Here is an 11,496-nt window from a genome sequence, read left to right on the forward strand (position 1 = left end):
TTTTCCTAGTAGAGCATTATCAATTAATCGCAGGGTTGATGAACCAGAGAGAACACAAAATTTTGTTGTATCTTGCCATTCGTATCTGATGTCAAACAATTTGTTCATGCAATACAAAAATGGTTCCTTGTGATTTAACTAGACCTTGGCATTCCTATCAAAAGTTGGAGAGGATCCATCAGTGGAGATATGAATTATTCAATAACCTAAAATAGTGTTATGTGGCTGTGACATGATCTCCTCTGTTTGTCCCCCAAATATTTAGTCTTAGACGGCCCATGGCAGATGACCTTGATATGCTAAGTCGTTAGTGGGGTGCAGGATACTCCGAGGTGCCACACGATGTATGACTGCTGCCTTGTTGTTTGAAGGGAGGAGGGGGCTCCAAAACCAAATGGCACTGCAAGCAAGAGGTGGGCAGTAGAGTTTAACGTTGTTTCTCAATTTCCATCCCCATGAAACTGGCCACTAGAAACTATTCATCTTCATAAACATCGCGTCTTGATGCATGAAATTGACTGAAGAATAGAGTTGACAAATCACTGTCATCCAAGGAAGTGCTAAGTGGCATGTTCTCCTTTATTCCTGCTCAACTTTGTATAACTCCCCTAAAGTTGTATTTTTATGTTAAACTCTTCATATTACAAGCTACAAACCCTTCAGCTGAGCCACAAACTTGTTTTTGGAGGGTTCATGTATGCAAGAACCATAGCCCTATTTGATCCTTCCGATCCTCATCAAGGCAACATAAGCTACAACCCTAAAAAAGATGAGCATCATGAACAAGGCCGCAACCGCCAGACTCCTATGATCAAGGCCAACTGCACTGATCATAGGAACATCTTCGATGGGACATCTATGGCCACCGGAACACTGGTAGGTTTCGCCGGGAGAGAACTGTGAGGATATCTGGACCTTGAAGGTGTAGTAAATGTAGGAGATGTACTTGATCCACGCAATGAAGCGCGGCACATGCTGGACGAAGAAACCCCCGGCGAGCATGAAGGAAAGCAAGATCACAGACGCAAGCGTCGTCGAAGCCTTGAGGTCCATGACCAGGGCCCCGAGCGCAAACCCGAGGCCTTGGGCGATAAGAACCTCCAGAAGCATGACAAAAAGGGTAATGAAGAAGCTCGACGCCGTACGCTTCAGACCTCCCAACCAATATGTGATGGTGATGAAGACAATGGGGAGGATAAGCTCCATGGGCAGATCACCGACCATTCTAGCCACGTAGTAGGAGGAAAGTCTGTACATTCCCGAAACTCTCTCTTTAGTCAGCATCGTGCGTTCTTGTGGGAAAGTGAATATGGCTTGGTAGGCGGGGTAGAAACTCCAGAATCCCACGGCAAAGTAAAGGAGACCCATCTGCAAGCATCAATAAGGGGCAAAGCACTAAAGAAAGAAATAATAATAAACTGGAGAATTGAGAGAAGAGCAACACCTGGTCTTGAACATGTCCTCCGGATCCAAACCACATAAACCCTCCAAGAAAAGCCGTTACGAGAATCTGTGCAACCTGGAGCCCGGAGAAGGCCTGGTGCTTCCTTTCTTTCATATCTCTCCGCAGCAACACTGAGAACTGTTCCCACCAGGTTGTGCACCATGCGTTTGTAGTTTTATGGGGTTCAGATACTTTAACTTCTCTGCCTACTTCTTGGAGCTCCTCAATTATCTGATCGTGCAAGTGGTCAGAGTAGGCAGAGAACAATGTCTCCTTAAGAGCTGCTCGGTTCTCCAGTGTTTCGTCGGGAGCCAAACCTGCATCCAGTACAAATATTACGAGGAACCGGAATAGGATTTATGATATGGTAGTCCCACATTTTACGTTCATTTTTGTGTTGTTCATCCAACTGAACATGGGACTTTCTAGATGTTGGCGAAAATCTACACGGCCTATGGATGTGAGAAGCACAAGGCCCAGAATTGTCGGGCCCAAGTTCGTAGAGTATAGAATCAAGCCCTGTTCATGGTTGATCCCAGTGCCCACACCTGACTCCCGGATGATCAGGTCTGGGATGAGGCAGACACTAAGGATCCATCGACATAATTTGATGGATCCTCTCCAATGTCATGACAGGCCCCCGGACGTCTAATCCATCGTAGTCTGACTCCTAGGGATACCTGTCAAAGTGCGAGCTGACGAAGCGTCCCTTCTTGAAGTGGAGTTTCTTACCGAACAATCCTCGGTGGCACCCATGTTCCGCATCTTGTGTCCTCCTTTCTGAAAAACTAGCTACACTACCTACAGACCGCTCCTGATAGCTCCCCGACACCACCAACACAATCTCGCACTATCTTAACAACCCAAGCATGCAGATCACTCGCACACGACCTGATGAGATCCCAACAAACTCTCACAATGTGGCGGCAGGATCCCCTGATGGAATCTCAACAAACTCCCAGAACGTGACGGATAGGATACCATGATGGGCCGTTAGTACGTGCCCACGAGTCATGGCAGACACCCATGATCAAGCCTAGCCCGTCAGCCTACGAATCGAAACATGACAACCTCCAGGCTCCAGCTATAAAGGAAGGTGAAAAAAAGAGATCCTAAGGTAAGCTATTACTATGCCTCTCACATTTCTTCTCTCTCTATTGAACGAGATACTGATTTGAGCGTCACAGGATCCCCATCGGAGCCACTTCCGATCGGAGTTTTTTCTTGCAGATCTCCTCCCGGAGTGCATCGATCTCAGCCATCTCCATCTTCTCCGACATCGGCCAATATCTCGCACCAACAATAACTATTAAAAAAATACTATTCAATATTACAAAGTATACTATGAGTCTTTCTCTTTTATTATTTTATGCATGTTACTCATTACTCGTTCTTTATGTATTTTATAAAGAATTCAATCACTAATTTATCTAGCTGATTTTTCTTAGGAACAAACTTCAGCAACAAGAGAACCGTCTTGGAAACAACTTAGTCTTCAATTGATTCATCCAGTTTCGTTCCACCATTGATCAATCTAAAATTCTTATCCTATTTTGGTTTGATTCCACAAAAATAACCTCAGCCATCTTCTGGAGTTAGAAACTCAAGTGTCAAGGACTATCCTTGGATAAAATCAAAATCTAGGAGATTCCACAATGAATTGGATAAAATCAAAAAGTAGGAGATTCCACAATGAATTCGAGAGAGGGAGAAGGAAAAGGCTTCGCTCCTGGGCAATACATGAAAGTGGAAAAAGCACAGCTGTGTAAGTGAAGAAATATAACGAAGATGCTCAGCCATATGTGGATGGTAATTTAATTACTATATATAGAGATTATTCCCCTATAAATGTTATGGGCCACTACTTGTTTTTATTCAAGTAATTGAAATAAAAATCACGGCGGAAATTAAAGGAATTAGACCCACCTTGCTTAAAGGAAAGAAAAGAAAAAGGAATTAGTCCCTAACTAATGTAGCATATGATAATAATAAGAGTATGATAAAGTTCCAGATCCATTTTCCCTTTTTTTCTTTCTTCTTCTTGTGGTGCTCTTACTCCTGATTCCTGAAAGATTAAGAAATCCTTCTTGTTTCTTTTTTTTTTTTTTTTCGGTTGAAGAGAAAAGTAACGGAAGCAGGCAGAGCCAGAGCCTACTTGTGGAAATAAAACGCAAAATACGTCATGGCATGTTTTCGATGTCTAGTGAAAATTTGGCTGTGCACTAAATATGGTTAAACATTGCCTGTCCAGATGGTCGGACAAGGGAAAAGGAAAGAGCCACTACTGCAGGGACGTAACCAAAATATGTAAGCGAATAGATGAATGTTATTGCATCATTCCAACAAAGGTAAGTAATCGCATGGGGTAAATCTAATTGTTTGGAGGAAAAAAGAAGATTAATGAGGAAACAAAGGACGAGGGTTTGAGCCGATGCACGCTTACCGTTGGCGAGGTCGAGAAGGAAATCGGCGGGATTCATGGGCACGGCGGGGGCATAGCCGATGCTGGCGAAATAGTTCATGGCATCGGAGCCCTTGCCGAAGTAGATGGTGTGGCCGTCGGAGAGCAGCAGGATCTTGTGGAACATGTAGAAGATCCGGCTGGAGGGCTGGTGGATGGTCATCAGCACGGTCCTGCCCCCCCGGGTGAGGTCGGCGATGGTGGTCACGATCCGGCCGGCGATGGTGGAGTCGAGGCCGGAGGTGGGCTCGTCGAGGAGCAGCAGGCTGGGGTTGATGAGCAGCTCCTGGCCGATGCTGACCCGCTTGCGCTCCCCGCCGGAGATTCCGCGCACGAGGGACCCGCCGATCATGCTGTTGCTGCAGCCCAGGAGGCCGAGCTCGGCCATGACCGCCTCGGCCTGGGCGGCCTTCTCGTCGCGGGAGAGGGTACGCGGGAGGCGGAGGAGGGCGGTGTAGAGGAGGGTCTCGGAGACGGTGAGGTGGGGGTACAGGATGTCGTCCTGGTTTACGAAGCCCATATTGCGCCGGAGCGAGTTGGAGAAAGGCCGACCGTTGTAGGTGATGCTACCGGAGAGGCGGCGGCCTGGGCGGGCGAGGCGACCACCCAGGGCCGTAAGCAGGGTGGTCTTTCCGCTCCCTGAGGGTCCCATCATCGCCAGCATCTCCCCCGGCACCACGGCCCCCGATACCCCCTTCAGTATCGTCTTCTCGCCCTTCTTTGAGCCGTTTGCCTTGGTTTTGATCATGTACACCACATCCTCGAACTGCATGATCCCGTAGAAGAAAAATTAATACGAATTAGTTTGAAAAAAATGGATTTTTTTTTTTTTTTTTTTTTGAAAAGAGAGAGAACAGCATTGAAGGTGTGAAAGGGAAGACATGCTTTATGGACCTTCCCTAATCGCTTCCCTTCTTCTTCAGGTCCTTTTGTCGCGTAGCTTGTGTCGGGTGGGCCTTTTTCCATTGCCATGCTCTAGCGATAGCAAAGTGTGTTTCGAGCCCTGCCATATTCTACTGGGAGACGAGGGGGAGAGATACGGAGGCTGCCTCGCGAAACTTAGAAACGAAGGCTGACCGAGGCGCGGCTCTCGGAAACAATTACGGAACCGCACAAGCCAGATCGACAAGAAAGGACGAAGATAACAAGCCTACGGAATCAGAGCAACTAATTCTGTTTGCGATAAGGAACAGCCTTGTTTTTACAAAACAGCAGCAAATTAAGAAATAGGGTTGGAAATAAACTGTTGATTTTTTTTTTTTTTTGGTTATTAATAGTCTCTCGTTTAGAAGCAAGAAATCATTTCGTATCCTTCCGTTCCACTCTTCGTTTTCTTTTTCTTTAAAAAAAAAAAATCAAGAATGGAATCGGCAAACAGGGGAAATAAAAACAATGCGCTCTCCGGAAAAAAAAAAAACAAAAAGCAAAGGGAAGTGCTGAAGCCATGCGATCGATCTCATACCTTGATTGTAACCGGATGGCTGGCTTTGGCGAAGATGGAACGACGACCTGCACCTTCCTCGGCTGCTTCCAGCTGCGATCGGGTTTGCATCTCTGTCTCCATCATCTACCCCGTCCCCCCTCTTCTAAATGTTCCCCTCCGCTTCAACCTAGAATCACGCTCTGGATTCTCTCCTCTCTCCCCCTCTCCCTCCTAGTACTTTTGCTGTAGAAGGAGCAAGCCTAGACCCTTTCTCGTTTCCGTCTCGTATCACTCAGTCTATGTGTCACAAAACCTTCAGGACCACGTTGTGCATGGGGAGGAGGGGTCGAGAAGAGGACGGGGACAATTTGTGAGGAAGAAAGAGGTGTGCCCACACCCTTGATATAAGCACGGGGGAGTTCGAGGGGTTCAAGCTGCACCTGTGAGCTCCCCTTCATATTCCCCGTCATATTAGGGTTGCGCATGGGCCCCACCCCGAATGGATTTCGGGTTGTATCTTTCGCAAAGAAGAACGATCGATCTCCTTTCGCGAAATCGACCGTTGGATTGCTTCCTACACAGCTCCCAAACCACTAGTTAATCGTCGGCACACATCTTGAAGTGGCTATTCCACGATCCAACGGTTTATTCACGCGAAACCTTCTTTCGTGTGAAAGATACAACTCCTATCGCGATAATGGTCCCCACACCAACCCCACCTCCTTCGCCAACTTTTCAGCGTTCTCGACTCGCCCGAGTTGGGTCGAACATCCTCAACCGACTCGGACTGTGGCTCCATCATCCGCCCCACGTTGCCCATCGGACCGTCGTCGTGATTCCCAGCAAATGGCCGGTCGGGTGAGTCACGGGGCTTCGTACACCGTGGACTGGAGCCTGAAAAGGAGAAGTCGGAGACGGGTACGGTGTGGGCAACCACAAGCGACGCGTGGAGTCATCTGGCCTAAACCAGGTTTAGTTCTGGGAAGGTGTTATCGACGAACCCAGAGCAGCATATCACGCCCGGTTCCGCTCGACAAAGCCAGTCGATGCAGTTTGGATACCACATTTAAGGGCCATAAAGGGACGCAGCGCACCAGATATGGCCAGATTCGCAGAGCCATGTTTTGCGCTTTTCCAAGCACACCTAGAAGTGGAAATATTCTCGGGGATTTTAATGATCGGCCCTTACGTGAGCGGGCCTTCAATAAAACGTCCTTTATCTAACGACTACAATTTTTTATAATATTCGACACCTTTAAAAATAGTGATGAAAGCCCCTCATCATTTTACATGGGTCAAAGAAGGGACTGCATGTTAAAAATACCCGTATTTATTTATTCTTTCCTTTTTTTTTTTTTCTAGGAGCTTGGTTGTATAGTTTTGATTATAAATAAATACAATATGCAGATGATAATGTTAATCTGTTAGGCTGTAATTGACATTTCAGAAACAAATATAAGGTATTTGGGAAGACATTGCAAAATCAGAAGTTCATAACATATTTCTTTTTATGGTGCTTGCCCCATATGATTTTTGCCTTTTTAATTGATAGATAAGTTAAACCCAATTTACTAAAGAGAGAAACGGTAATATTACAAAAAATGACTATGGTAAATCAAGTCGCAGATGATAAATGACTATGGTAAGAAGAGAAAAAAATATTCAATCAAAAAAAAAAAAGAAGAGAAAAGAATACATAACTTGATAAAATTGCATCAAAGTTTCTACTACTAGTTGCTGCTTTGCGCTGAAATTAATTATTCGTTTCAATTACGGATGTTTTAGGTAATGCCATCATTCGTTTCTTCAAATAATCATTCGCACGTGGCCTCTTGCGTTTTTCTGAAAACAGTAAGACTTAAATGTTTTATGTGTCTATCTTTCCCAGATACTTCTATATATGGTATCCTCTCCTCCATATGGAAATCGAATTAATCAGTTAGTTTTGAATTAAATTTATTATTCGGGCACGTTGTACAGTGAACCTAGTTGCTTTGGACACATTTGAGGCAAAACTAAATTTGGCAAGCATTCATTGCAAACCAACCTATGGCAATGAATTGGTACGGCATTTTGGCTTGGGAAACCCACGGGCAATCCGATTTTCTGTAATAGGAACCTTTATCTTAGCTTCAATTTTAATCAAGGATCCAAACAGAAATCAACCTAAGCCTTTTAATTTTTGGAATTGATAACAAAATCTAAAAATAAGCTGAATTATTGCTTTGTCGTATAATTCTAGTCCTATTAAAAGACGACTATGCATTAAATTTAAATTCTTAGGATTCATTTGGTTAGTCAGATTATGGAGTAATATAATGATTCTTAGAAATTATTGATCTAAAAAAAAATTGTAATGAAAAATAAATTTAAGCATGTCTGATTAGTGAAAAAATTACTCCACAAAAAACATCAAAAAAGATAATGAATAGCTTAGCTGAAAATAAATTTATATAGAAATATTATAAAATTTTCAACAATACTCTTGGATGAAGAAATCAAGAAATGATATTTTATTTTGTTCAATCTATTTACTAGCCATTTATAGTCCACTTATGTGAAGGCTATTAATATTGGCCATTTCAAATATTGAAATATATTTACATGGATTAAATTTTTAATTAATTATACAAACATCAGCAAATATTTTTTATTTTATAAATAAATTTTAATATATTTTTGGTATATAAATAAATATATTAGTTGTTGATAAATTCCACGATAGATTTATTAATAATTAGCTTAAAAATAAATAATATGTAGTAATATATTTATTGTTATTAGTATATTTATTAATATATATAATGATGAATATATTCATTAATATACTATATGCAATATATTATATATAATTATTATTAAATAATATAAATTTATATGTAATATTATTAGTTACATATAATAAATATATATTATATTAATATAAATAATATATTAATAATAAAAATATTTATTATATATTTATAATATATTAATAAATAGACTGGGTTCAAGTCGATCGGATTTGGCTCTAAATTTGATCGAGTTCCCCACCATCCGATCCACATAGAGTTGGGAGGCAAATTTATATTTATTCTGAAGCATTTATATTTATTCATAGAGTTTGTATTTATTTTTTCTGTTAATTTTATACTCATTCATATTTATTCTTAAACAGTTTATATTTATTTTGATGGGATTTATATTGTTTCTATTCGAAATTTATATTTATCCTTCATTGTTATTTACTATTGAAGAGACGTAAAGTTATATATCTCATCCATATTAAAGTAACCATTGATATGGATAGGACAAGTCATTTTATGTTTTTCCGCAATAAATAACAACGACAAAGGATAAACACAAACTTGGGATGAAATAAATACATCACACATTAGAATAAATATAAATATTGTTAGAATAAATATAAATAAATCGAGAATAAATAAAAATACTTTAGAATAAACACAAATTTTGCAATAAATACAAGGCTGATCCAACGACACATGTAGACTCTCGTGACCCATTCCATCTACATTAATAGTTGGCTATTTAAAAAAAAAAAATTTCATATCCAAACGAATGGAAAAGTAAACGTTAACTTTTATTTAGCTGCTTGGAGATCCATGCGGATTGAATGGAATGGATGGTAAAGAATTTGATCAGATTTGGATCCAACTCTGGTCTACATAAGCCTAATTTATCTGATATATTAATATAATATAAGTGAGGGGCATTTCTATCAAAAGATGATAGTTTTAGATTATCTTCACTCAATAGTCTAGCATGGAAAGAAATATCATCTCTTGATGACAGTTGTTTTATAGTCTCTCTCAGTAAAATGGATATGTAATTCATCATTTATTTTACCATCTCTTTCACCGGCACTTTATATCAAATATAGTAATCTTACATCGAATTCATTTTTCCATGCAGGATTCTCTCTAACCAAAGTACCAAACAAACCCTTTGGTCTAAATCAGCTTCACATTTTGATGGCCTGGCTCGTTGCCGGATTGGTTACTGTTTCACTTTTGTTGGTGAAGCTGGGTCTGGATTGTCCCAGCCTTCCCAAGCTGCATTCTATAACTTGCATATTTTCAAACGAAAAGCTAATGTTTTTATCGAAACAAACACGAAAGGTAATGTTCCTTGAAAATACTATATCCATCATTATGGGCAATCAGATTAATTTGACACTGTGCTTTATTATCATAAAAGACGAGATAATTACGACTATCATAAATAGAGAAGGATGTTGGATGAGTGATCTTCAACATAGGTAAAGACGTCGACCCCAACTAAACTGTCCCATGAGATGAGCAGCTCACAGCGTGACAAGAAAATTTAGTGGTTATGCACCTCTGTCCGATTCAGAGAGCATTTGATAGGATTAAGAGTGATGCATGCATGCTAATGTGACCCTGAAGTTACATCCGGCAACTTCACCAAAGAATCTAGAATTTTTCTAGCAGCCCATTCCTGTCGGAGCACACATGAAAAGGGTTCCATCAAGCACGATGATAAAAAATATAGGCCACATTTGTTCTATAGAAGTGTAAAAGCGTCCATGAGCTTAGCAGGACCAGGTTGAACAGGCTATCAAAAAACCTGAGTCTCGATGGTACTTGACGGCCCAGTTCTGCGGTCACGCGTTTATTGTTCGATCGATGTTAGTTGTGCATGGGTCTTGTTGTATATTATAGGGGTCGCCGTATATGGGTCTCAATTTATCATGACTAACCTGGAATATAAAGATCATCCATGTCTACTACAGGTAAAGCTTGCAATTTATGATCTGACTTACAGCTAACATATCTATGTAAGCAGGTTCAGATCATAAAATGATCGGTCTATCTAAGCCATCTATCAATTGAGTTGGGTTCAGTTTTACACCTTTGGCCCTTTTAATCTATTTCGATCCATTTAATAGATAGGTCCGGTCACCAATCTGTTTAATCTGTTTGAAATCCATTTAATTCACTTCAAACATACGTAACTTATTCGTCCCATTTAAGCTTGTATTCCTCGTTTATTAAATGGGTTATGTAAGTCAAATCGTGTTACTTGTTTAATAGAAAGTTTAGGTTTGGGCTGGGATTTTTGATCCAATGAATAGGTGGGGTTTTGATTAATGAATTTTGACCCAACTAGCATGTGACCTGACCTGTCTGCCATCCCTATCACCGTTCCATCTATAGCATGGGTCTCAATTTATCACGACTAAAATATAATTAGAGCTGATTATAGGTCAGATCTTAGGCCTAGACTATATTCATTTTTAATTAAGCTTCAGGCTTAGTCTACTTAAAAAATTAACATTTTCCGTGCCCAAGCCTGATGTATGATCAGCTCTAACTGTAATATATACAGAAGCCTGGATTGTCAATTTGAGCCTTAGAAATTGGAAGGATCAGAATTCATCAACCACATGAAATATTTTGTTGGCGGTGTTATTGCCAACCATGTAGGCTGTTGAACGGTTGAAGCATCAATTTTTTTTTTTTTTTTGAAATTTATTTTTTTGAAATTGAAAACGACTTCCTGGTATTCTCCAAGGCATGGTTTTCCCAGCCGGTTTATATTTGGATAATGTTGTAGGCATCTTAAGAAAGGGGAATTTGAATGGACGTCCAAGCCCATCTTCCATGCAATACGGAGGCCAGCTGCAGCGTCTTTCTTGGGAACGCATACCAGCACGATGGCAGAAAGGGCAAACTGTTCGCCGTATTTGGGGCTTCGCCCCTTCCCTTCTTCCACAAAAAAGGAAAAAGAGGTCAAGAGTAGCATGCCCTCTATATTACAAACCGATCACGAGAACGAAGCACAAATGAAGAGAACTAAGAGCAAATTCTAGAATCAGCTACGCTAACACATTGAGCCAATGAGCCATCAAATCTCAGACTACGCGGTCCGTTTCCGGAGCACGTCGCTTCCACCAAGGACATAGCTCTTAGAAGGTTATTCTTCTTCTTCTTCTTCCCTCTTATTTTTGGTTTCCAAGGGTTATTCTTCTTTCAATCAGTGAGAAACTCAGCTATTTGGCTTGTAACTACAAGAGGCAATCTTGAGTGGGCGGGCGGTTCTCTATCAGAGAATGCTGCCATTTCCTAAGCAATGGAGGTATTTGGTCATCGCTCGCTAGGAAAATCTGGCGTATCCTCATTCCAGATAGAATGACACTTGGCT

At 41.0% G+C, this 11,496-nt stretch overlaps 1 protein-coding gene across 2 annotated transcripts; it reads right to left on the reverse strand.

Annotated features, from left to right (window-relative positions):
• Positions 1-383: 383 nt before the first annotated feature.
• On the reverse strand, positions 384-5,756 carry LOC105044807 (ABC transporter G family member 9). 2 transcript variants are annotated; one of them, XM_010922827.4, is made up of 4 exons: positions 5,368-5,756; positions 3,888-4,671; positions 1,445-1,761; positions 384-1,368 (listed from the first exon to the last, which is right to left on the reverse strand). In XM_010922827.4, exons 1-4 carry the CDS (start codon positions 5,470-5,472, stop codon positions 715-717), a joined length of 1,860 nt encoding a protein of 619 aa, XP_010921129.1. In that variant the 5' UTR covers positions 5,473-5,756; the 3' UTR covers positions 384-714. The 2 variants fall into 2 exon arrangements, with proteins under 2 accessions (XP_010921129.1, XP_019707830.1); XM_019852271.3 differs by lacking the exon at positions 5,368-5,756 and adding an exon at positions 4,800-5,101 and having other exon boundaries at positions 385-1,368.
• Between the last annotated feature and the right edge of the window lie 5,740 nt (positions 5,757-11,496).

This window comes from Elaeis guineensis, chromosome 2 (genome assembly GCF_000442705.2).
Source record: "Elaeis guineensis isolate ETL-2024a chromosome 2, EG11, whole genome shotgun sequence".
Classification (NCBI taxonomy): domain Eukaryota; kingdom Viridiplantae; phylum Streptophyta; class Magnoliopsida; order Arecales; family Arecaceae; genus Elaeis; species Elaeis guineensis.

Excerpts from the sequence above, each read along its gene's own strand:
- LOC105044807 (XM_010922827.4), bottom strand. The coding sequence starts at position 5,472 with ATGATGGAGACAGAGATGCAAACCCGATCGCAGCTGGAAGCAGCCGAG. Across the intron at positions 1,762-3,887 it reads CCTTCTCGACCTCGCCAACG|GTTTGGCTCCCGACGAAACA; the intron begins GTAAGCGTGCAT and ends TACTGGATGCAG. Across the intron at positions 1,369-1,444 it reads GAGGACATGTTCAAGACCAG|ATGGGTCTCCTTTACTTTGC; the intron begins GTGTTGCTCTTC and ends TGATGCTTGCAG.